The 26,521-nt window shown below is 36.5% G+C and overlaps 3 protein-coding genes across 6 annotated transcripts in view; 2 read left to right on the plus strand and 1 right to left on the minus strand.

Moving 5' to 3' along the window:
* LOC140764903 (protein CHROMATIN REMODELING 5) overlaps positions 1 to 19,754 on the plus strand; it is a 28,572-nt gene extending 8,818 nt beyond the window's left edge. For all 4 annotated transcript variants that reach the window (XM_073103743.1, XM_073103744.1, XM_073103742.1 and 1 more), the window contains 23 exons: positions 529 to 580; positions 2,413 to 2,476; positions 8,443 to 8,536; positions 8,628 to 8,715; positions 8,817 to 8,951; positions 9,973 to 10,164; positions 10,262 to 10,329; positions 10,614 to 10,707; positions 10,836 to 10,960; positions 11,044 to 11,107; positions 12,343 to 12,555; positions 13,466 to 13,708; positions 13,862 to 13,972; positions 14,079 to 14,168; positions 14,370 to 14,552; positions 14,639 to 14,719; positions 14,852 to 15,094; positions 15,600 to 15,755; positions 15,849 to 16,026; positions 16,107 to 16,288; positions 17,957 to 18,307; positions 18,395 to 18,485; positions 18,830 to 19,754. In XM_073103743.1, the coding sequence (XP_072959844.1) occupies positions 529 to 580; positions 2,413 to 2,476; positions 8,443 to 8,536; positions 8,628 to 8,715; positions 8,817 to 8,951; positions 9,973 to 10,164; positions 10,262 to 10,329; positions 10,614 to 10,707; positions 10,836 to 10,960; positions 11,044 to 11,107; positions 12,343 to 12,555; positions 13,466 to 13,708; positions 13,862 to 13,972; positions 14,079 to 14,168; positions 14,370 to 14,552; positions 14,639 to 14,719; positions 14,852 to 15,094; positions 15,600 to 15,755; positions 15,849 to 16,026; positions 16,107 to 16,288; positions 17,957 to 18,307; positions 18,395 to 18,485; positions 18,830 to 19,323 (3,592 nt within the window). In that variant the 3' untranslated portion in view covers positions 19,324 to 19,754. The remainder of the gene's footprint in view (positions 1 to 528; positions 581 to 2,412; positions 2,477 to 8,442; positions 8,537 to 8,627; positions 8,716 to 8,816; positions 8,952 to 9,972; positions 10,165 to 10,261; positions 10,330 to 10,613; positions 10,708 to 10,835; positions 10,961 to 11,043; positions 11,108 to 12,342; positions 12,556 to 13,465; positions 13,709 to 13,861; positions 13,973 to 14,078; positions 14,169 to 14,369; positions 14,553 to 14,638; positions 14,720 to 14,851; positions 15,095 to 15,599; positions 15,756 to 15,848; positions 16,027 to 16,106; positions 16,289 to 17,956; positions 18,308 to 18,394; positions 18,486 to 18,829) is intronic.
* LOC140764904 (uncharacterized) lies at positions 2,486 to 6,994 on the minus strand. Its single transcript, XM_073103747.1, has 2 exons — positions 4,641 to 6,994; positions 2,486 to 4,553 (listed from the first exon to the last, which is right to left on the minus strand). The coding sequence occupies exons 1-2, from the start codon at positions 6,203 to 6,205 to the stop codon at positions 3,950 to 3,952; spliced, it is 2,169 nt and encodes a 722-aa protein (XP_072959848.1). The 5' UTR covers positions 6,206 to 6,994; the 3' UTR covers positions 2,486 to 3,949.
* Positions 19,755 to 22,130: 2,376 nt separating the features above from the next.
* LOC140765158 (U-box domain-containing protein 44-like) lies at positions 22,131 to 26,093 on the plus strand. Its single transcript, XM_073104102.1, has 3 exons — positions 22,131 to 23,233; positions 23,328 to 23,628; positions 24,088 to 26,093. The coding sequence occupies exons 1-3, from the start codon at positions 22,583 to 22,585 to the stop codon at positions 25,566 to 25,568; spliced, it is 2,433 nt and encodes an 810-aa protein (XP_072960203.1). The 5' UTR covers positions 22,131 to 22,582; the 3' UTR covers positions 25,569 to 26,093.
* The last annotated feature ends 428 nt before the right edge of the window (positions 26,094 to 26,521 follow it).

Genomic DNA, 26,521 nt, shown 5'->3' on the forward strand with positions numbered 1-26,521 from the left:
GTGTTATTACCACTTTTATTTTGCTTTTTCAGAAATCAGAATATCTTGTATCTACATAATGTATCCATGTTGTGCATATAATCATTATGAAACTTAACATTGTTGGTAGCTTCATTGCAAGGCCGCTGTTGGTTGGTAATGAAATATTTCCCTGACCACATTATGAGTTCATTTGGTGTGAATTTAATGTGAAATTAAAGCCAGCAAGTTTTTTTCCCCCTTTTATAACAGGATTATATGATTAGATATTAGGCCTATGGTGGTTATGTTATTGGAGGATGTTTGCTATGAGTAATATTTTCTGTTGTGTTCAACTTATGGTATTAAGTGTTGATTTGACACAATTTATAGTGGCGAGTTCAATATGTGAGTCACATAAGTCATCTTGTGCTGGCAAGATGCCGATATAAGACCTCATATTGTATAGTACTGAGAAGCAAAGAGTTCCACCTTCCGCCCTTCTTTATGCTTGATTTTCTAGTGCAAGTTTGGTAACAATAATGTTAATAATTGTATGGCTTACTGCAGGGAAAAAGATACTGACATTGCATTTGCACAGGATGCAATTGATGAATACAAGGTACTTGCTGTCTTTTAGCTTTATTTCTTTTCAGAAGATATATGATTGCTTTTACTTCTTTATGTTTTATGATCAATTTAGTATGATATAGCACACATCACCATCTTTTTTATTGTTTGGATCATTGGTGTAACTTCTGGGTCACATTTAGCAATGTCGTGTCACATGCCACAATCCTTAAATCTGTTTCGGACCTCCTGACTAGCATGTATTGACATTGCCTGCTTGGCTTGGATTCTTGAGTATTTTTCTTAGATAGTGAAGCTTGTAGGACTTCTTTTTGCCTGCAGATGCTTAGCAGATTCAATTTCTTCTGGCTATTACAGACATAATTTTTTTATTACCAATGAACAAGAAAACCAAATGGATTACACCTTGTGGTGCTGTCTCTACTGACCAGATTGTTTGATCTGTAGTTGGTAAAGCATAATTGCATTGGTTGTTTTCTATGTATTAATTGTGCTATCATGTTATGAGGTGGTTCTATATGCATGTGTGCATGTTAATAGGTATGTCCTTAGACCATACATCTTGGTATGTGCACTATCAACTGGATGGGATAAACGTTTGGTTCAACAAACCATTTGCTGTTTTCTTGTGCACTATACTTGTTTGCTGTTTCTGTGAGTCGTGTTACAGAAGATAACAGGCGGAATGCATGATAGGGAGGTGGTAAATGTTTATTGTGAACTATACTTGTTGTTTCTGTGAGGGCATATTTGGTTGTTAGCAGGTGAGGAAAGTGAAGTGAGTATTTTCGGAAACTGTCTCACTTTCTATTGTTTGGTTGCTGGAAGCCTGGAAGTGAATTGGAAAGTGATTTTTCTGCATTCCCTTAAATCATCGGGCTAACTATTTTTGGCCTAATTCACTCTCCAAAAAATGGAGAATGCACTTTCCAATATTAGTTATCAATCACATGCAAAGTATTTGACTATGAAGTTTCCAGAAGGTTTTATATTTCAACCCATAGTACTTGTTTTGAGTTTTTTCCTACATGTATACCCTTCTAAAAGCTCTTATTTACATACTCCTCTAAAATTAATGTTTATGATTATCTCCTTTAAAAGACTTGGTTTTTGCATGGATACATTTTTTTTGGCTACCTCTTAAACCTAGAACTCTAAAAATTTCATCAATTTGACTGTGAAGATGACAAAAATACCCTTATTTATTGATTTTACACATTCTGTTTAGTTAATGGTATTTATGTATATGTATCCTTTGAGTACTAAAGATTTCAACTTATACTTGCCAGTAAGTAACCCAAAGGGTATCAATACCTTTCGAAGGATACACACAAATATAAAATTTAAAATGGTATATGTAGCAATAAGAAACCTTGGAGGGTATAGATGTAAACAAATTTTTTTATTCTTGTTCAGAAGTTCTAACAAAATTTTCACTTTTCTCTGCCAAACTAATAAACAACTTACAATTCTGATCTCACACTCTATGTTCTGACTAAACATTAGGAAGTGATAAGTTTTATTAGGAAGTAAGTTCCCTAAACTTCTACTTTCGAAGATCACTTTACTTTTCTCACTTTTTGACAACCAAACACGCGTTGAGTTATGTACTCATGTTAGAAAAGACAACATTTGGAATGCTTGATAGGGAGGTGGTAATTATGTTAGTAGTAAGACGCAGCTTGGCTGTTACCAAGTCTATAACATGTGAAGATAACTTTCTTTCTGATATGTGCTGAACCTTGATTACTATGCATATGGGGCATCTGTATGATTTTCTATAAAGCAATCAAATTATTCTTCACTCATAAAGGAATTTTGCATGCTTGTTCCTGTTCTAATGGGTTTTATTTTTCACTAAAGGCCCGTGAAGCTGCTACGAGTGTACAAGGAAAGATGGTTGATTTTCAGCGGAAGAAAAGCAAAGGTAGTATCCAGGTGCACTAAAATTGTAGTATTTTATTCTTATTATAGACAACAAAGTGAATGTATTCAGTTGTTTGCTTTCTTAATTCTGCATTAATATCTCAAAATTAACTAATAGAAATATTTTAAGACACTTTATTTGACATATATGAACAATAATTTGAAAATGTAGATGATATACCTTCCGTTGGGAGTTGAAAACAATCCTCAAATTTTTGTTCTTAAAACTGAATATTTGCAGATTAACTTATCTTTGTGCTGTTACATGTTGATGAATTAATATGATGTGATGTGATGTGCATTTTCTTTACAAGAAGTACTTTTTATAGTGCATAGCTAGTTCATTTGACATTTTAATCTTGCATTAAGGATTTCTTATATATGTATTTACTTAGAAAGGGGATGATTTTCAGGTAGTGAAAACAGGGTAATTCCTATTATACATATTTACTTAGAAGTTAAATATCTGACATCTTGGTGACTCATTTTGTCTGTTTACTTGTAATACCTCCTTTCATGAATATACTTCCAATGTTATCAGTTCTGTCAACTATGACACATTTTGTTCCTATGCTTTATTGTAGAAATGGTTATTCAAAATAGTTTTTCTTCAGTGACTATTCTCTTTGTTATTTATTTTCTCAGTTTTAAATCTTTCATTAAGGTTACTACTTTTCTTGTGCTTCCAATACCATGTGATGTCAACCTGCTAGAATTAGTCCAATTTTATGCTTTATGGTGGTGAAGTTTTTCCTTCTTTAGATGAGAGCTGAAATTGTGATGCTGGCCTGCTATATAATTGGCTTTTTTTGGGAAGTTCAACTTTGGTGCATATGTTAGCTTGGGAAAGTTCAACATATTGGTGCATATGTTCGCATGCTCTATGTGCGTATAATATAAGAGTGATTTGTGCACCACCTGCTTGTGGAAACAAGCAAACACACAAAAATGAGGGTAAGGCACAGCATAATATTGAATTGATTTATCAAGGTAATCTGCTATTTAATGTGACTATCATTTGTTGTACATATGACTAGCTATGAAGCACGGATACGGATACGGGATACGGATACGATACGATACGGATACGGGGATACGGCAAATTCTCAAAATATAGGATACGATACGTCTAGGATACGGCAATTAAAAAATTATATAAAAAAATTATATTCTAATGACAACATATACATAATATTGCATTCAATATTTTAATACATCTATTATCTACATAAGCATTTAATAGCAAAAATGAGAGTAATAGATATCAAAGACAATTAGACAAAGAATACATCAACGTTCAACAAATAATGCACCAAAATGAGAATAGTAGTATCATTGCATTCCATATGAGTAACTCATAGACTCATAGGTCATAGCACTAAAGTTTATAAAGTATCCACCAACATTTCACAATTTGTATGACACCAAAATGAGAGTAATAATAAGTCAGTAGTGTAATTGGCAATGACATTAATTATTCATTTCCATTTAAGCCAGTCTCCTCATTGCCTTCATCAGTGAATACAATAGCCTCCAAATCAGGTTCATCAAGCGAGAGGTCAGCAACTTCAAGAATACCCGCTCCATCGAATGAATCAAATGAATCTCCTCCAACATCCCACATTTTGGTCTCCCCTTCCATATACTCAGTCGATCTTCTAGAGAGAAGACGAAGATTGTTATGGATAAAAACTAGATCCTCTGCTCGTTGTGGAGTGATCTTGTTTCTTTTCATTGTGTGAATAAATGAATATGTGCTCCAATTCCTCTCACAACATGATGATGAACACGGTTGCCCGAGTAATTTAAGTGCTAAATTCTGAAGATTAGGTGCAAAAGCACCATGAATGACCCACCACTTCTTTGGATCAAGAATATCTCTATCTTCAATAGAGTCATAGTTATCAAAACCCTCTGTTGCAGTTGAGAAATTGGCATACTCATTATTTAAAATTCTCCTCTCTTCTCCGTTTGCAAAGAACCTCTTTAAACATTTGTTTCTCATACGAGAAATTTCTAGATCTTTGTGTGGAGGAGTGCGGTTTGGATCCTCACTAATCCAAGTATTGGTATAATACCTAGTAAGAAGAGCACAAAAGTTAAATTAACAAAACTATAAACCAAAAGAAACAACTATGTAATAAATTTTTAAGCATCGACTTTACCTTGGATTCAATGAGTGTGCTAAACAATGAAGAGGAGTATTGCTTCTATCCCATCTATCAACAAGAATTTTATGCACAACTGAGTAAAAAGCTGACTCTTCATCTTCTTTTTTTGCCTCATGTCTGTATATAGCTGTTTTCACTCTTTCAATCATATCATCCCACATTTCATAAATCAAATGGAGGCAAGGTTTGTCAGTATCAGCCAATCTCAGCATTGAATAAATAGGCTCAGTAAAAGATAATATATATTCAATTTTGTCCCACCATATATCATCAAGAACCTTCTCTTTCACAAATTGTGCTTTTGCTACATCATCCTCTCTATAAGAATTCCATTTATCATTAATAACCATCGTTTGTAGCCCACATTTGATAGTTTTGAATCTCCTCAGCATCACAATAGTTGAGGCAAAACGTGTATCAGCAACAGCAATCAACTTCAAATTTACAAATTCATTGAAAATGGCAAGTCGCATAGAGTGTTGCATGATAAAATTTTTGATGCACATCACATCCCCTGCCACAATGGATATCCAACTGCATTCATCAAAAACAAGCTCATTCCCCTCAGTGTTTTTTGATGCACATATATTTTTTAATGCAAGGTTGAGGGTATGGACAACACATGGAGTCCAAAAAATATTTGAATACTGAGCCTCTATAAGCATCCCAGCTGACTTACAAACAGGGGCATTATCAGTAATGACTTGCACCACATTTTGTGCTCCAACCTCTTCAATTACTTTACTGATCAAGCTAGATATAAAGAATTTATCTTTGTACTCCCCTTCACAGTTTACAGCTCTCAAAAACATGGGACCATTCTCAGTCACTGCCAAAAAATTGATAAGAGGTCTTCTTTGTGCATCTGTCCAGCCATCACACATAATGCTAACCCCTTTTTCCTTCCATGTGCCCTTAATGGGTTCCAATAACCTTTCAATGTTTGCCCTTTCTTGTTGCAGAAGTGTGGTTCTCAACATATTATATCCAGGAGGTAAATAACCTGCTATTTGACTATTAGTTGCAAAAGTATAAGACTTAACATAATATGGGTTCCTAGCAAGATGAAAAGGTAACCCAACAGAGTAAAACATTCTAGCAATTTGACTGTGTAATTGATTACGAGAAGCCATATTAAATGACTTCTCAAGAGCTGTTTCTCCAGACCTTCTCTTCTTTGATCCATAGGGCATGTTAGAAGAAGAAGTTGCAAGGGGCTTACTAGAAGTTCCATATTGAGTTGACATTGGCAATGGTACTGACTTTGGCATAGAGTTCTTTATTTTTAATTCAGCCTGCTCCATTATCCTTTTCATTTCCACAATATGCTGACTATTTACTTTAGGGCATGGTTTGATTCCACATCCACTAATTCTCATCACATGAGCCTTTACTCTATAATAAGATCCTTTGTATATTTGCTGACAATAATTGCATTGAAACCTCATATTCCCTCCTCCTTCTCCCATCTTTTCTAATTTGGTTACATATTTCCAAAGCGGAGCACTCTCATCTACCGCCACACTATTAGTACTAGAACTAATACTTTCAGTAGCCATTTATCTGTGATAAAAATAAAACAGAGAAATTCTAAGTTCTTACACTGTACTAATCTAACTATTAGTATTAGTTCTAACTGGTATACTAATATTTAAGAAGATGAATTCATGATTTCATGTCATTCAAATTAAATATAACCAGCTAATCTAGGAATCTAATAATGGAATAAATCTGAAAATTCAGAATTATAATACTTAAGCAACTAGAGAAGGTTTAAAGCAATAAAAATTCAGACATGCAATACTTAAGTGATCATACAGTTAAACTGTAAATAAGGCAAAGTAGAAAAGGAAAAAAAATCAGAGAAGAAATCTGCACAATCGAAGAAGAAAAAAATTCAAACATGCAATACTTAAGTGATCATACAGAATTAATTAAACTGTAAATAAGGCAAAGTAGAAAAGGAAAAAAAAATCAGAGAAGAAATCTGCACAATCGAAGAAGAAAAAATTCAGAGAAAGGAGAAAAAACTGAGAAAAGAAAAGGAAAAAAAAAACTGAGAAAAGTAACTTAAAACAGAATTTAAGAAGGGAAAGGGGAAGAAATCAAATGAAAAATTCAGAGAAGAAATCGAGGAAAAACTGAAGAAAATTGAAGAAAAAAAAAAGCTAGTTCATCGAGAGAAGAAATAAACATACCTTCGTCGAGAGAGAGGAGGAAGAAGGGAGAGCGGTGGCTTGTCGAGAGAGAAGGGGAGAACAGGGAGCGGCAACGGCGGCACGGTCGCGAGAGAGAGGGAGCAGCGTCGTCGAGAGAGAGAGAGAGAGAGAGAGGGAGAGCTAGGGCACGGTTTGAGATATCAAATTGGGGGTGGAACGACGGGGGGGGGGGGGGGGGTGGGGGTGGGTAAGTTAAATTTCTTAACGGGTTTCTTAACGGGTTTATAAAATTAAACTCACCCGATTACCCAATTAAACCCAAAACGTATCCAAAACGTATCCGAAACGTATCCAACACGTATCCAGCCGTATCCACCCCGTATCCGAAAATAAAAATTAATTATTTAAATTTAGGATACTCTGAAAACGTATCGGATACGTATCCGGGCCGTATCCGGCCCGTATCCGTATCCGATACGTATCGGATACGGATACTCCACCCAAATTGGAGTATCCGTGCTTCCCAGATGACTAGCCTACTATCTGATAATAATTTTTGGTGATCCCTTTCCCCTCTTGTATCATAGAGAAAATTCATGATAATTGCACATGTCAATACCCTGTTGAGAAATGAGAGTAAGGCACTAAGGTAGCATACGTCTTCTTTCTCTAGATCCAAAGGTAGCTGAGAGGTTAGTGTGTCGGAGGCCCCCTTTATGCCCATTGGTGTGTCTGGATCTATTGGAGCTACTGCAAGTGGGCTAATGGTAGTCTTAATCATTGATCAGCCACCATATTAGGAAGTCTTAATCATTGATTATTAATAAGTCTTTCCATAGACAGCTATGGCTGCTGTGTACTGCTGAACTCAAGATTGATTGATTGACCTTTGTGAGTGGAAAAACCAGATTGCAGCATATAGTCACTAAACAACGAACTGGGGGCTTAACCTTCTTTGATTCCTACCTATTTCATTGCCATTTTGCTTCACTTCATCCTTTTGCTTGATTATTATCTGAGATTGAGTGTTGAACGGGCATTCCGGATTTTCCTTTGTCTATAGCTGTTGAAGGACAATGACATTTTTTTATGATATTCTGGTAGACACAAAATGCTGTTGAAGGATGTTGAACCTTACCTTGGTTTTCTCTCAAGGTCATTCAAGATAAGTTTGTTTCATCAACTTCTTGAAAAACTGCCAACTGTCAACTAGAGTATGCATACAGTGATTCAAAGGTTTCACATGGTCATCATTGGCTGTGGTACTTGTTATCTTTGGTCTTTACTAGTGAAACTTCAACTAGTCTATTTATTACTTCCATCTGTGCTAGAACTTTGAGTTATAACCACTCCACTTTCAGGAAGAAGCTTGAAAAGAGTAGATAAAATATGCAGCTATGCCTAGAATTAGCTTTTATTAGAAAATGAGACCCACTACTTGGAAAACTTCCTTACAAGGTCTTCTTTGTAGACTAATTTTCTTCATAAGAACTCTTAAATTACTTTCCTATACCATTGCTCTTTGGTCTTTGATGCATCTTTATCCATTATATGTAGTATTTTGCACTTAGAATATCATTATTCGTGTTAAGAAGAAAATCAAGAGATGCAACTTGACTTTGTTTTCCCATGTTTAGCTAGTTTGCGAAAACTTGATGAACAACCTGAATGGCTGAAAGGAGGTAAACTTCGTGATTATCAGCTTGATGGCTTGAATTTTCTTGTTAACAGGTATATTTTCACTTGTATCATCCATTAAATATAGAATAGCAACCAATTGCTTTATATATGGTGTTTCAGCATTTTGTGTCTTGTAATGCAGTTGGAGAAATGACACAAATGTAATTTTAGCTGATGAAATGGGTCTTGGTAAAACAGTTCAGTCGGTTTCAATGCTAGGTTTTCTGCAGGTTTGTGCTATTATGGGTCTTTGCATTTTCTTTTCTCCTTGAACTGTCCTGTTTGTTTTTTCATATAATTTTTGTTCATTGTGCTTTGCCTTTTCTTGCAGAATGCTCAACAAATTCATGGGCCTTTTCTTGTGGTTGTACCACTATCTACGTTATCAAATTGGGCTAGAGAATTCAGAAAATGGCTTCCTGAAATGAGTATAGTAGTATACGTTGGAAATCGTGCTAGCAGAGAGGTAAACTATATTTGTACTTGTTTGTATTTTACTCTTTAATATTATTCTTGACATATATGAAATTTGCAGGTCTTCAAAATCCCCTAAATTGAACATGGATTACATTTAGGAGTTCAGTTTTAGTCAGTTACAAGAAAGTATCTTACCAAAGTTACTATTTTGGTCGGTTTTGAGTCTTATTTTAAGAAAAGAGTTATCTTTTGTTATAAATTGGATTGCGACTGATTTAAACTTGATTGCTTTGTGATTTTGTGTCATGTACTTATCTATTGTAAATGACTGAGGAGGAATCTGAAAACATGTGACCTTTATGATGAATTGTTAAGAAATTGTTTGAGGGGGGAGGGGGGATTCCAGGTGCTCCTCTTCTTTGTATCCTTCCCCGTCTTCCATCTTTGTGGTGGATTTGACCTTATACACTGTTCTTCTCTTTTTTCTTTTCTGTTTGAATTTATCTAATTCTGCCATATGGAAAAGATATTGGAGTTGTGGAAAGGGATCCCTGGCCCTTATCATTTCTATTATTTTCGAGGATCCCTTGACCTTCATCTTTGCTCATATAAACATATTGCTTGTTTCGGGCTACATCATTTCTTATATGATCAGGAAGGTTTTACTAATATTTTGTTATAAATGTTAATGTTAAATGCTATTTCATTTGTCATGATTGGTGAATGTGAAAGACCCCAGTATTTGGGTTTCTTGCAACAATCATCTCTTCAGATTTTCTTGTCATATTTCTCTTGCTTTTTCTTTTGCAGTTTTAACTAGATTGCTAGAGATACACTTGCTTTGTACAATTTAAAAAAGGTTATCTTGTACTTTCTATCTGAGGTTAGGGGTGTTATTTTCTCTACTGTTTCATCATTTCTCATTTTTCTCTATTCTTGAGGAATCATGAGTTCTCGTTGTTTTTGACTTTTTTCCTTATATTTTTCTTAATATTTTCATGTTTTCACATTTGCAAATGCTGAATTTCTGTCATACTGCCGTTTAACTTAATTTTACTTCCTCAAAGCAGGTCTGTGAACAGTATGAATTTTATACAAACAAGAAGAGTGGAAGACACATAAAATTTGATGCATTACTAACTACATATGAAGTGATATTGAAGGATAAAGCTGTATTATCTAAGATTAGGTGGAACTATCTAATGGTTGATGAAGCTCACCGACTAAAGAATTGTGAAGCATCTCTATATACAACTCTTTCAGTAAGAAGTTTTTTTGCTACTGCAATCTAAATATTTGTTGTAAAACTAACTTTAGTTGGTTTCCTAATATAGTTTTGTTGGATACTTTTTTCCTCAGGAATTCAGCACCAAGAACAAGCTTCTTATCACTGGAACGCCTTTGCAAAACAGTGTCGAGGAGCTATGGTATATAGTTTTATTGATATTATTGACAATGATGTTACTATTGCTTTCTGAATTTTCATATCTTTATACACCTCATCATTTTAAGGTATAATTATTGCTTATGTCATTCCAGGCTATGATAAGTTAGTTTTGATGATGATGGAGACTTTTATTTCATGATCCATATGTTATACATTTATTGTTGCGCTTGCCTAATCTCTTATTTCGACGGTTAACATTTGAATTGACAGACTTTTCTTTTGTTTATCTTTATTTTTTCATCTCTTTGCTGTTGTTGGTTACAGGGCCCTTCTTCATTTCCTTGATCCAGAGAAGTTCAACAATAAGGATGATTTTGTTGATAGATACAAGAATTTGAGTTCATTTAACGAGATCGAGGTGCAATATATTGATTAGTTAGTTTGTCTTACTACTTTCATGTTGGTTAAAATCTTTGAAATACAAGACAGGTTCTCTTCTGCTGTCATGTTCAACATTTCAGCTACCTCTCTCTTTCTTCTGTTTAGCTTGCTAATCTTCACAAGGAATTGAGGCCACACATTCTCCGAAGAGTCATAAAGGATGTGGAGAAGTCCTTGCCTCCAAAAATTGAGCGTATTCTTAGGGTTGAAATGACTCCCCTACAGAAACAGTAAGTTCTATAATCAACTTCACTTAAATATAAGTTGTTCCTGTTTCTTAGTATACATCCTAAATACGGGTAATGTTGTACAGGTACTACAAGTGGATTTTAGAGCGTAACTTTCACAATCTCAACAAGGGTGTTCGTGGCAATCAGGTACATTTTAGTTATATTTCATGATTTTTTTGGCTATTACAGATAATGAGATTCCATGTGTTGTAGTAGTTCAATATCTTTTCCATTTAATTAGGAATCGTCTAATGGCTTTGCCACATATATATGCAGTGCTTCTTTTCCTATTTGATATATAGTATCATTATATAGACTTAGTCTTTCATAATTTCTGACATTTAGCTTTGACCAGCAAGATTTGATGATCATGACAAGAAGATTGTGTCAAAATCCTTTTGATCGTCATGAGAAGCCAAATGCACCGCTCTGTATGTCATAGTCCAATTGATTAAAGATCATATTATCTTTTATCTTAGTAGTCACCTCGAAAATTACTTATGATCACACAACCAACATAAGTATCTTTTCTCTGGAACCATATTATTATGTCATGTGCAATGGTTATTTTAGGTGCTGCAAAGGAACTCAGATTTCTATAAGCTCCAGTTAGTTCAAAGTGATATTCCTCTATAAAATTAATCAGATTTTCTGGTTAATATTTTTTAAAAGTTTAAATAGTTCTGTTATCTTTATGATGTAAAAGATTTCATAGTGTTTGTCTTTTGATGCTTTAAATATTCTCATCCTCTTGTTTCAGAAATATCCACTAGTTTCTGTGAAGAAATTATTTTGAGTTTTTGACTATCCAACTATCTAAAGAAGTTTAGATATAAGCACATGGCCTATAGTCAATCTTAGAATTCATATATTTATTGCCATTAAGTTATCCTGAAACTGGTAATTAGGTGATATGATAAGAGCATATAACTGACTCATGAAAAGGAAAATGTACCAGATGTTTTGTTGTGGGCAACTGCAGTTGCAGGCAGATTGCAAGTGAATGTTGTTGAGTGATATTCAGATGAACTGTCGCAGAATTTTCTGCTGTTAGTGTCTGTTTTGATTCTTGACACATGACCTAGTTGGCTTTTTATCTCTTGTCCCTATTGCTTGACCGCATATCAAACATGAGATTAGAAGAATTACACCAAGCTGTTTCATCAAAGTGTGGATCCTCACTGCCCTTGTAGATAACCTTTGATGTCCATCTCTTTTTTGCTGACATAACAATGAATATGTTTGCCTTTTTTCACCTCTTAGTGGACTGAAAAGGATTTTGTGATGTGCAGTACCTGAATAGCACCTTGACTTGTTATGTGATTCTTTATCTCTACTACTTTATTGCAGTCAGATGTTCATCAGAATTTTTAATTGTGCAGGTTTCGCTGTTAAATATTGTTGTTGAGTTGAAGAAATGCTGCAATCATCCTTTCTTATTTGAAAGTGCAGATCATGGTTATGGTGGTGATACTGGCGTCGGCGATAGTAGTAAGGTTGAGCGCATTGTTTTGAGCAGTGGAAAGCTAGTTATACTTGACAAATTACTGATTAGGTTGCGTGAGACGAAGCACCGTGTTCTTATATTTTCTCAGGTTGGTTTAAACTTTAAACAAGATCTCTACAAGATACTGTAGTCGCCAATTTTTTTTTTTTTTTGGGGGTTTGTGTCTTCAACTAATGAATAACATCAAACGTGTAAAGCTACGAATGAAACAGAACCATGTTTGGAGTTCTACCATGATAGAACAGTACCATTTGAAATTTGTTGAAAAGTAATAGCTCATCGATCGAGGCTGAAATCACATTTCTGGTTTTGACCATTGTTTCAAACCACTATCAGCTGAAACCGACCCATTTAGGCCCAAAATTTCCATTTTTATAGGGACCAAAACTGAAGGCAAACTGACACCGAAATTGCAAACCATGAAGTGAAACATCCGACATAGCCAATGGCAATTGTAGGACTCCGTTCCACATTGGAGCTATAAGAATATTTGTCTTACTATTGGTACATCTCATCAACAGACACCTTTTGGGTGTAACACATTTTGCAATGGGGAGAAAACCAACTTTACCCGTCATTGTTACTCCCATGACTTTCAAGCAGATTGTCTGTATGTTCCTTTAATTTTCAAGCAAGACTGGTTATTTCTTTACTCTTCTTTTCTTGATTTAGTTACCATCATGCTATGTGAGAAGTGTCCAAGTTTGTACTGTGTATTTGGTACACATGACATTGTGGAAATATTACATAATGGTGTTTACTGTTGTACAAATTGGGAGTCGCTATGCACACTATTTTGGTACAGTTGAATGATAAAGAATTCACTTGTCTGGGCAGTATCTAATTATCTGTATATGTCATATGCTTCATCCCTGATACTTGTTTCCTTTGAATATTTGGAAATTATGTACAACTAGGGCCAAAGCTGAAGCAAACTGAATTAAATGGTTAAATATTGCTGTTTGTTTAACCGGACTGAACTCCTATTTAATGTGCAGATGGTTAGGATGCTGGACATCCTTGCGGAGTATTTATCACTTAGGGGATTCCAGTTTCAGAGGCTTGATGGTAGTACTAGAGCTGATCTTCGTCACCAGGCAATGGAACATTTCAATGCTCCGGGAAGTGATGATTTTTGTTTCCTTCTCTCAACACGTGCTGGTGGGCTTGGCATCAATCTTGCTACTGCAGATACTGTTATCATATTCGACTCAGACTGGAATCCTCAGAATGACTTGCAGGTTTTATTGCTCTCTCTCACACACATATCTTTGTAGAATTTTTATTTCACAGTTACACATTCATAGTATTCATGTGACTAAAATTTTAGTCCTGTTTATTCATTTCAGGTGTTTTAGCACCGTGCTATAGATTATGATTGATGTGTTTTTCAGGCAATGAGTAGGGCGCATAGGATTGGTCAACAAGAAGTTGTCAACATCTACCGTTTTGTCACTAGCAAGAGTGTTGAGGAGGATATCTTGGAGCGCGCCAAGAAAAAGATGGTATTTGTGTATTATTATGTGATATTTCTTTTGGATAGTCTTCTTTTGTACACCATGATTGCAGAATCTTGCATACAGGCTTCTTTATCTTCTGTTTACTTTACAGGTTCTTGATCACCTAGTTATCCAGAAGCTAAATGCTGAGGGCAGGCTTGAGAAGAAAGAAGCTAAAAAGGGCACTTCCATGTTTGACAAAGTGAGTCCCCTTTTCTAAGGTCTTGATAATGAACTATATTTTTAGTAATCATGTGTAAGTGTGAAGTCCTTTCTTCCACAACTAAAGTTTTATACACCATTTTATTTTATATTGAATTCTGCTTCTCCCTTCTTCTTTTTTCTTTTTTGGAAGTTATGCCAGAACTTATCTATTTCTAACGATTCATCTCGGTCTTTGCAGAATGAACTTTCTGCTATATTGAGGTTTGGAGCAGAGGAGTTGTTCAAGGAAGAAAAGAATGATGATGAGAGTAAGAAGGGACTTGAAAGTATGGATATTGACGAAATTCTTGAGAGGGCTGAAAAAGTGGAATCTAAAGCAATTGAAGGGGAGACTGGAAATGAATTGCTAAGCGCTTTCAAGGCAATATACTTTTGCATTTGCCAAATAAAATTTTGAGATCTTGAATGTTGTTTTATATATCCCTTTCTATTTATTTTTTATTTTAGGTTGCTAACTTTGGGAATGCTGAAGATGATGCTACATTTTGGAGTCGGTTGATACAACCAGAAGCTGCAGATCAAGCTGATGTAATCTTATAATATATTATAAATATTTACTTGTCCTATCCCTTTACATGTCCTAGCATGATCTTTTTTCAACTTTTAAATTCTGAAGTCATTAAGCCCGTGCATCTTTTTTCCTTATTAATCATATCACAGGAAGCCTTAGCACCTCGTGCTGCCAGAAATACTAAGAGCTATGCCGAAAACAATGTACAAGAGAAAAGTACGGGCCGGAAAAAGAGGGCAACTGAATCTCGAGATAAAGCTCAGAAGCGTTCCAGCAAATATTCTGACGCTCTGGTTTATTCATTACCAGTGATTGAGGGGGCAGCTGCTCACGTAAGAGAATGGTCTTTTGGGAACTTATCAAAAAAAGATGCTTCACATTTTGTTCGCACGGTAATGTGTTTATTCTCTGATGATCCAGACTTGTTATCTTTATCTGTTTGCTGAGCTACACTGTCTAGCGATGTTTTTATGACAATTTCCACTAGATACTAACATGATAAGTTTAACTTATGGGAGATAGTTCTGGTTTCCCGAAAATGATGTATCTTTATTTATTTAGATGGAGTTGTAGTATGATTTATGCTATGTTATATGCTGATGGAATAGAACTGCACTTCTGCATATGCCATATGTTATGTTTGCACTTTGTTCCTTTTCTTCTTAAGTCTTACATGAGCTTCTTTTTCATTGCATTTGCACGGAGTGCATGTATGCCATTCTGTACCCACGTACAGTAGCAGCAACTTGCCCACCTTTATTCAGCATCTGCTTTTTAAAGCATCGAATAATGATGGTCAACACTTGATAGGAGTACAGAGTCGGTAGAAACTTGTTTGTTTTCTCATGGAGACCAGTTTTTGCAGTACTTACAATATGACTTTTATTGTTCTTTCAGGTCAAGAGATTTGGAAATCCAAGTCAAATTGGCTCAATTGTGGCTGAAGTTGGTGGTATAATTGAGACAGCACCTTCTGAGGCCCAGATTGAGCTGTTTGAGTTGTTGATTGATGGATGCCAAGAAGCAGTAAGAGGCGGAAATATGGATGTTAAGGTTTTTCCTTTCAAATCTTTTTGACATGATGCTGTGCAAGGTTATTTATTCTATACAACTGAAATTGACTTCATTGTTCCGTTGTGTACATAGGGAACTCTACTGGATTTTTTTGGTGTACCTGTAAAGGCCTATGAAGTACTAGATCGCATAGAGGAACTTCAGCTTTTGGCGAAGCGCATTGGACGATACAAAGATCCTTTTAAACAGTTTCGTTTAATTACACAACATAAAAGTCCACAGTGGTCCAAAAGCTGTGGTTGGAATGCAGGTAAATGCTGTCCGATATTTGCCATTTTATTCTTTGTACATTCTCTTCTGTTAACATATATCTTTCTCATTCTTTGGCAGTTGATGATGCAAGATTGCTTCTTGGGATACATTATCATGGATATGGAAATTGGGAAAAGATAAGGTTGGACACCAGGCTTGGTCTTACAAGGAAGATTGCTCCAGTAACACTAGGTGAAAGGGAGACCTTTTTACCACGGGCTCCTAACTTGGACAATCGTGCTAGTGCTCTTCTTCAAAAGGTACATTCTTCTTGTAGTATTCTAATCCTTTTACTGAGACTAACCTACACCTATATATTGCTACGGTTGTTCATCTTTTCAGCTTTATTGTCTTGTTAATGTTTGTACCAGTTTTAGACATATGTGCATGTTGTCAGCCCATTGATTGGAACTTCTTTCACCCTCATTTGTTTCTTTAAATAACTACAATCTAGGAAACAAAGAAACTTTAAAACTTTAGTTGTATCATATCAGATACCATATTGGATATGATACTTTTCAAATACTTCATGTATACATGTCGGATTTTTCCTTTGAGTATCTGACTTGTTAACATATAAATAAAAATAGGATACACTTGGATAGTAGTAAATACATTCGGATAGTAGTAATGTATGTCTTGGGCAAGATCTGCTGTCAGATCTTGCCAATGGCATGACATCACAGGTCATGCCACTGGCTACACTACAAAAGTGTTGAGAGAGATGAAAGAGGTGGGTGAGGGGCGGCATGACTCATAATTCCCAGCATGAGGACATCACAAGTGCTGACAGCTGGGTGTTTGGGCAGCATTAAAAACCTTGATCCTGAGTTTTATCTACAAGCAGAAAACTATGTTCTGAAAGAGGGTTGATTGTTTTTTTTTTTTTTTTTTGAAGATAAAAGAGGGTTGATTGTGAAGAGGTAAAAAGATGTTAGTATTCAAAAGGAATGTCAAAACTCGGCAAAAATGCAAGACTGATGAACACTATGAATGGTACAAAATTGTGGTTGATTAATTTGGTTGCCTGTTAAATGGAGAGACTAACTATGGTTCCATGATAACTTTAACAACTTCTAATATCTCATTTGTTTATTTGGGTATTAACTGACCTTTTAAAGTTTATCCTTGTAATCGAATAACTTAATCAATCAAAATCTGAAGTATATAACTTGCAAATTTATATCCAATTGGTATGCTCCAGCAAGGGTGATTTCACATCAGGGAAAAGTTGTTATTCTCAATATAACATGCTAACCTGAGTGATTACTTCTGCTTAACTGTTAGTGCTTGGATGCTTCTAATAAAAGCACTCTTTCTTATGTTTAGTGTTGAGAATTTGATCTGTGCCCTAGTCCAACTGAGACCTAGATTTGATTGCTAAGTAGATGTGGAAACAGGAAAATCAAGCAGGAACAAGCTTCTCGTTCTTCATAAGATCATACAGATTGATCATTCAGGGAAAGATTTAGTGCATCATCAATTGAGATATGGGCCGATGCACCCGTCTTTCACAAATATCTAATACCACCTGTATGATTTATCACCACTTTAGCTAGTTTAGCAGCTTGGACTCTTTTACTTTATTACATTTAAGATGATTTTTCTCCATATTCAGTATTCTGACATTGTAAAGTTATGTGTTGTCAATTCTGCTATTTTCTTAGCCACCATTGATGAAATCTTGTTTTTTTTTTTTCTCAAATCATATTTGATCGCAGTTTGTTATGTGAAGAATAGAAGGTATGCTAAATAGTTGTCCATCTTTTATTTGTCACCCCTCATCCAGCAAATGAATTGTCAGAAATAAACTTAGACAACTGTCTGCATTGATGCTAAATATTATATCCAATGTAATTTATGTTGTTGTGGGTTGTATTTTATTTTCATGTTATTGTTCTTCTAATGAAGTAGGTTTTCTCTCATAGGAGTTTGCAAGCATTAATGGCAAGAGCTCCAAAGTTAAAGGTTCTCGTAAGTCTTCTAAGAGTGGAGGAGAAAATATATCAAGGGTAGGTGGTAGCCAACAAAGGGATCTAAATACAAAAGTTGGCTTGCCTAAAATTGATTCTAGAAAGGATCAGTTGCAGAAACATCAAAGGGTAGAGCCTGAAATGAAAGAGGAAGGTGAAATATCAGATACTGAACAATATAGGCCTCCCCCGGATAAGGAGGAAAAGTGGATTGGATGGTGTGCAGTTGTGATGGAGGATGAAGAGGAAACACTGAAGCGTTTAGAGAGGTTGCAAACTACCAGTGTAGATCTTCCAAAGGAAAAGGTTGTCTGGACTATTTTCATTTTCTTATCATTCTGAAAAGGATCTATTTGTTTTGCCGCTGTATTTTATTTTCAACATGCATTTCAGGTTCTTTCTAGGATTAGAAAGTACCTGCAACTTGTCGGAAGAAAGATTGATAAGATTGTCCAGCAACATGCAGCATCACACAAGCAACACCGTAAGTGTCCTTTTAACTGCACTCTATCATGACTGTATGTACTAACAAGTTGATAGCAGCTTTCATGGCTAAGTTAGACTTATGTAAATGCTGCAGCATAAGTTACTTTGGTATTGCGTTTTGTCCGAAGCGAAAATACTACTAGATAAGAAGCAGTGTTCCTGCTTCTGGTCTTATATTTTTGATGTTTCTGTCATGACATACCATACAATATTTAGAGGGTACTAGCTCTTTGAATATCATAGTAAAATCATCAAGTTATTTTACTTTGTCATGTGCTCTACTATGGCACAGGAGAAAAAGAAAAGGAGTAAACTCAAGGCTTTCTTAATATACTTTTGCAGGAATGACCAGAAGATTGTGGAATTACGTATCTACCTATTCAAATCTTTCTGGGGAAAGGTTATATGATATCTATTCTAAACTTAAGGAGGAACAAATGGAAGTTGGTGTGGGAACTGCCCATTTCAACAGTTTTGCACCAGGTCCCAGTGATAGGGATGGTGATGCAAGTCAGTTTCCACATTTTTACAGCGACTACCATAGAAAGCCAAGACCTTACCAGCATCTGTCTGTACCTTCAGAATCATATCATAAGAATCAAAACACAGGGAAGTCAGAATCTTGGAAACGTCGAAAGAGATCGGACCCAGATGATCACTTCCAAAACCAACCTTACCAGCAAATCAACATTGCTAATGGGAATCGAGTACCAGAGCCAAGCAACTCTGCAGGAATTCTTGGTTGGGGCCCAGTAGAAATGAGACGATATGGTAATGAAAGGCCAAATAAGGCACACACTGGTCGTTTCTTTCCTGGACAAGGGCATTTGTCATAGCACAAGTAGTTTATCACTGGGCTTACCCATTTCACACCAGAAGATGAAGCTCACACGAGTGCGAGCTCAATATAGCAATTGCTTTAAATTCTTTTCTGAAAGAAATAAAGGTCCGGCGATCTGGTTTGAGGATCTTAATGGCCCCCACGAAGTTGCTATTCCTTGAGGAAGTACTGCAGCATGTCATAAAGATGGTGATACTGAAAAAGAGTTAAGACGCTTCTGACCAAAACTACAGTTGCTTGTAGAAGGCAAAGGCAGAGAGTCTGCAAAATTTTGTCAGGAGTTTGGTAATCCATACTCCAGAGTAGAATTCTTAATCTTGGTGAAGTATTTGAAAGTTGCTTCACTGCAAAGAAGTTGGATCCATACATGTATCAACTGTTTTTACATATTGAAAAGCTTTTATATTTAAAACTTATTCTCTGGTTCGCAATGCTGTAAAGCCTCTGCATCCATCTCCATTTGGTTTGAGTTGAATATATTTACTTGTTTTGGGTTCATGCAGATCAGCTTGTCAATTGATCCGAGATGCTCTGCTCACTCTGCCAGAAGTAATGGAATCATTTTACCACACGGATCTATTGAATCTTTACTTTCTGTTTTCCCCCATTATGGTGCAGTTCAGCTTAATTCATAGTGCAATAACCTTGGAAGGTGTAGTGACGACTTATTTGCACTATTCTCAAACGGTCAGGAGCCTTTGGATTTGAAAGGAAAAGCATATTGGCTAGTGATTGGGAGGACCCAATTCTTTGACTGGATGTGACATGAAAGGCCTCTGCCCTTCCATCCTTATAGAGAGGGAGGGCAGAGCTCCAATACTCAATTCATTTTTTCTTTCTTCATGTTAGACTAATGTTAGACTAAGTGAGCTCGTGTTCATTTCTTCTTCCTTTTTTTTTTGTTCTTTCTTGAGAAGAAGATTGAGCTTGTCTTCGTATTTACTTATTCCCTTTTGAACAGTTGTAAGCAGTTTGCATTAGCAATCATGTGCTGGGCTGGACTAGCTGTATACTAAACCATTTTCCCTGAAGATGGAAAGGAATTGTAAATAGAAAGTTGTGGAATTGTGTTATTACTTCTGATCATGGGATAACTATTGAATTGACGATAAATAATTTTGACCAGGGATGATAAATAAATTTGCACCCTTGATGCGTTGTTTTCAGTTTGTGTTAGCCAACAATATGCAGCATATGAGACTAATTAAAAGAAGCTTCTCTGGTTTAAAATTTAAGCTTATTATTCTTTCTGGATAATAATTAGTAGTGAGGTGTCTATAAAGTGGAGTCATATCTCGATTACGCTAGAAGGCCAATGAGATGGAGATATCGTCGTGTATATGCAACTATCCACGTGTGCTCATTCATGGATGTCTAGTTTCTTCGTTCTCATCTCCAGTTAGTTGCCCGACAAATTAAATTCAAGGAATCATTCCAAAGTCTTATGTGTGGGGGCATCTCTCACCTCTTCTTTTGCTTATATTTAAGCCAAGGCATCTAATCTCACCAACCTTTTTAACCTTTGAAGAGGAATCCTATCCCCTGGCTCTTCACCTTTCGGCAAGAAATAAAGAGGAAAGAAAATAAAAATCTAGATGCCAAGCAGCAAAACATCAAGCCGAAAGGACTACCACATCTAAAGGGTTTTCCTTCACAAGCAAGAATAACTCATCTTCCACATTACCTCCTTTTCTCAAGACTTTTCAGACCATGAACAAGGCAAGGAAGTGGTGAAAAAGGTTATAAACATTTAATTCAACTGATTCTCCAGCCATCGACTGGCCGCCAAGTGTGTGAACTGGGGGAAGTTCTTGCACCTGGGGTTGCAGGGGATTCTTCAGCCACCTTTTAAAAAATATCTCATTGTTGGGTATATAAACATGTCCATTGTCCACACCAACTACATTCCTGTAACAAAATCACCAAGCTGATCAATACTTGACTTCCCTCCATGGATAACACTTCAGGGCCCAAAAGCAGGCAGCCTCCTCCAGGTAGTCTCTCTCTCTCTCTCTCTCTCTCTCTCTCTCTAAATAGATATATAGATAGATATATATAAGAACAGATAAATGTATGCTTGCTTACCTGGGGCTTTGTTTTCTTTTGCTATGATGATTTGAAGGCTACCCGGTTGAGACAGAGAAACCCAAGAAGAAGACATGCTGCCATCGTACAAAGAAGAGAGGAGATAGAGGGTTTATTGAAGGATGGTAAGTTTATATTATGTATATTAACTTAGAAACATGAGAGTAATTTGCTGATAAGAACTAATAAATTAATCCCACAATTGCAGTCTTGCTGCTCTTTGCTGCTGCTGGATCTGTGAGTCATGCTGCTTCTAAAGGAGAGAAGGCTAACAGGAGCTGCAACTACCATAGGAGTTATGTCATCCTAGTGGGCTTGTGAACTTGTTTCAGTGTAATAATTCTGCATACTTGATTGGTCTGACTGTGATTTATACTGTTTATTATCTGATGTATGAAATAATTTATGTTCTGATGAACTACTTGTATTATTTTGTTTAATTATCACGTTGTTGTCAGGATATATCATCTCACTATTTGAATAAGTCAAAGGCGTGAGCTACAAGGTTTTAAATCTATTTTTAAGAACCACTAGAAGTGCTCATTTCTGCTGAAAAATAAAAATGATAAATAAATACGATAATTAATCTTCTTTACATATTATAATGTGTGTATATATATATATATATCATTTAAAATTTCTTATTTGCTTGTCTAGAATTAATAGAATAAAAGGCAATAATATCCAAGAAATATGTGAAAATTAGTTTCAGAAATTATATATGGAAGCCAAGTGTCTTGGCTTTTTGAGATATTTAATATAAATAGAAGATTTTTAAAGGGTATATAACGTTAATATGTGAGTAAAAAAATAAAAATAAAACCCTTAATGTATGAGCTCTTAATAAATTGTACAAAAAATTAAATGGGGTCCACACGTTTGAGTAACTTGTGGCCAGTTAACTAATAACCGCCAAGTGGCAGAGATAAAAGATAGCGACTGCAACGTATTTTACAAGAATGCCACGCTCCGTTCCTCACTCCGACGTCTTCCTCCAAGTGGCAGAGAAGACCGGAGACTTCGTCTCTCTCTCTCGCATGCCGCCCTCCCTCTCTCCTCTTCCTCCTCCTCCAAGTGTTACTCTTTTGCGAAAAATCCCCTCTATTTGTTTGTATTTCTTCTCTACCTTCTCTCTCTTTCTGTAGTGTCTCCAAACCCCAATCGGCACCATGACTCGTAATCTCACTCGTGGCTTCTCCGACCTCCTCTCCGACCTCGATTCGTCCGCCCATGAAATCCTAGCCCTAGACTCGCCTCACCCCCTCTTCGCCGCCTTGATTTCGCGGCTCGACCCCGTGCTCGAATCCCTACGGCAGAACGAAGTCTCCGATTGGCAAATCTATGACGCGTTGGAGTCGCTCGAGTCCGAGCTCGACCGCGCCCGAGCTGTGCTGACGAGTCCGAGTGGGTCCACGGTGACCGCGCAGGACTTGGAAATCTCGATTCGTGGCATTGGGCGGTGCCTGGGGCTTGTCGTTGATGCGTGGGTGGATGCGCCGGAGGAGATTAGAGAGCGAGCTGATGAGCTGCGAAGAGAGATGGTGACGGTAACGTTTGGTGGGAGGATGGTGGATCGCGGTGGTGATGTTGTTGTTGATGCGGAAGATTTGGTGGTGCGGGTCAAGAAGGGGGATGCGGGTGAGCTCGGGGTTGTGGTTTCGGAGATTGCAGGTTTAATTGGGGAGGGGTTTTTGGTGGAGGAAGAAGGTGGGAGATTGATTCCGGCATTGTTGAATCGATTGAGCTCCGCTAAGTGCGATAACAGGGTAAAGATTATTACCGTCTTGAGGAGCTTTGCGGCGTCCAGTGATGAGAACAAGGTACTACTTTTGTCTTCGTTTTCTTTTTAGCAGAGTTAGGAAATTTTGATCAGTTTATGGCAATTCATCAACACTGCAATCTGGATCATTGCAGGAGAGAATGGCAAGTATTGAGGCGCTTACAAGCATCGTGCGGTCCTTGTCGAGGGATATTGAGGAGAGAAGAGAGGCAGTTGGATTGCTTCTGGACATATCAGCCATTGTGAAAGTTCGGCAAAAGTTAGGTAGAATACAGGGCTGTATTGTTATGTTGGTCACGCTGCGGAATGGAGATGACTCATCTGCTAAGAATGATGCGGTTAAGCTGTTGGGCATATTGTCGAGCAATACCCAGAATGTGCTTCTAATGGCAGAGGCTGGTTACTTTGCACCATTGATACACTATTTGAAAGAAGGTAATTCTAGTGTAACTATTTATGCGTCATTGTATCTTTATTCTTGATATCTCCTGTAAGAGTGCTGATATTGGATAGGATCTCATGCATGACCTCCTGGTAAATACTGAAGCTCCAGAGCCATCTTAATGTAAATAATTACCTTCCTGTTCTTTAGTGGCATTGTGCCCAACATGAAATTGTAAATTTTAAACTCATATATAAGTAGAGTTACTTGTTAACACAAATGTGGGGGGTTGGGTTTAAATATATATAAATCTTCTATCATACTTCACTGGTCGCTTATCAGGCAATATTGTGAAGTTTACATTTTTGTACTGGAATAATATTTTCTTCTATGCTCCGCAAAAATCCCACGAGAATGAAATCTTCCATTGCATCTGTAGGCCTTCTTTACCAATCTTTTTCATACATTTTCTGCTTTCTGATTCGTGCACTGGATTGGTACTTGTTCTTCAGGTTCTGATACAAACAAGGTTCTCATGGCAACTGCTATTTCTAGGATGTTACTTACAGACCAAATGAAAGCTTCCCTTGGAGAAGAGGGTTCAATTGAATCCCTTGTATATATGTTTGCTTCTGGAAAACTTGAAGCAAAGTTAGCTGCCTTAGGTGCTTTGCGAAACCTTTCAAGCGTGACAGAAAATATTGAAGACCTGATAAATTCAGGTGTGGTCGCACATCTGTTTCAACTCCTTTTCTCTGTAACATCAGTGCTGATGACTCTTAGAGAACCTGCTTCAGCTATACTTGCAACTTTAGCACAGTCTGAGCGTATCCTTCTTGTTAAAGACGTGGCTCAGCAAATTCTCTCGCTTCTAAACTTATCCTGTCCAGCTATCCAGATTCACCTTTTACAGGCACTTAATAGAATATCCAGCCATTCCAATGCTAAAAGAGTCAGAGCTAAGATTAGAGAAAATGGTGCAATGCAGCTTCTCCTACCATTTCTTACTGAGAGCAATGCCGGTATCAGGATCCTTGCCTTGAACGTAGTGTTTAATCTGTCGAAAGATTTTGGAAAAGAGTTGAATGGAAAGCTTGGGGAATCCCATTTGAATATTTTGGTGAAGATTTTCTCCTCATCAACATCTGAGAGCGAAAAGGCTGCAGCTGTTGGAATACTTAGTAATCTCCCTGTGAAGGACAAAAAGGCAACTGAAGTTCTTATGAAAGCGAACCTACTTCCACTTCTAATCTCTTCACTAGGGACAAACATCGCAACTTCCTTGACACCTGCAAGGACATGGTTACTTGAAAGCATTTCTGGTGCATTAATTCGGTTCACTGTTCCCTGGGATAAGAAACTGCAGAATATAGCAGTAGCACAGGGAGTATTTGCTTGCCTTGTGAAATTACTCTCGGATGGATCAATAGTTGCCAAGTCTAGAGCAGCAACTTCACTGGCTCAACTGTCGCAAAATTCACTTGCTTTATGTACAGCTAAGTCATCAAGATGGTTTTGTGTATCTCCTTCCTTTGAATCGCACTGTGAGATTCACAATGGTAATTGTACTGTCAAAAGCACATTCTGCTTATTCAAGGGTGGTGTCGTAGCTCCTCTAGTACAAGTATTAGAAGGCAAAGAACGTGAAGCAGATGAAGCAGTTCTAGAAGCTCTGTCTACTCTAATGCAGGATGAGATCTGGGTAAATGGAAGTAAGGTTATAGAGAAAGCATTAGGAGTTCAGGCCCTTATGAGGATTCTTGAGGTAGGTAGTTTAAAGGCCCAAGAGAAGGCAATTTGGATCCTAGAAAGGATCTTCAGGCTCGAAACTCACAGAGAACAATATGGTGAAGCTGCTCAGGTTTTATTCATCGATCTCGCCCAGAATGGAAATTTTATCTTGAAACCAATGATTGCTAAGATATTGGCTCACCTTGAGCTGCTGCAGATGCAGTCAAGCTACTTTGGAGAGGCAACAGTTTTGGCGCAGTAAGATATTGAGAAGTAGTGAGGAGAAATTTTGCAGTTTTGCTTCTGTTTATGTGTATAAATACGTCCAGATTAGATATGTGTGGTAATGCACATTGATCATGTCTTGAAGATATCTAAAGAGTGATGGTTGCTTAGGTGCTTCGAAGCCTTGAGCTCTTGGCAGATGCCCTCAGCTGAGCAGTTCTTGTTTGCAGATCTTCAGCCATGTGGCATTAATAAAGAAGATAAATACTGTGAATCTTTTCTTTCAGCAAATTATTTTTTTCCCTGTTGCATTTACAGATTACTTATGAACAAATATGGAGAAGAATTTTCCTTTTCCTCTGGAGGATGAAAGACTTCAATGGAGGGAAATGTTTGCATTCCAGAAGTTATCTTGCTTCCCTTTTGTACATATAAAATGTGAATTGTATTGTAAGTTCTTTATTGTATAGAATTCTCTTATTTCTGGGACTGAGACACGAATTGTAAGTTATGTTGCTTCTCTTTTATATTCTATATTCCAACACAAAACTTATATGTTATCAACCGCAAATATTAATTTAGGATATCAGAGTATGTGATTTTTTTATGATTGCATCTATGCTCAATGGATATGATCCCATTTTTTAGCCTGCAGGATTTAAAAGAAAAGGTTGACAAAAATTGAATATGCTTTTCCTTTAGAGCAATGATTTCATGTTAACTAATTAAAAATAATTTTTATCTTTCGATAAATGGAAAGGTATATAAGATATTTTATATATGTGACTAGATTAATCGATAAAAAAATTAGAATTTAAGTATTTTTTTATTACTTAATTTTATAACTGTTTTCTTAATAATAAAAGCGTCAATTTTTACTAATTTATTATTATTTTATTTTTTTATAAAAAATAGATAACTAAGAGAGAAATAAAATATGACTAATTTATTCTTACAATTTTGAAAAATGATCGATACTTTCGATTAATT

The sequence above is a fragment of the Typha angustifolia genome, chromosome 8 (assembly GCF_048772165.1).
Source record: "Typha angustifolia cultivar Huaian chromosome 8, ASM4877216v1, whole genome shotgun sequence".
Taxonomy (NCBI): Eukaryota; Viridiplantae; Streptophyta; class Magnoliopsida; order Poales; family Typhaceae; genus Typha; species Typha angustifolia.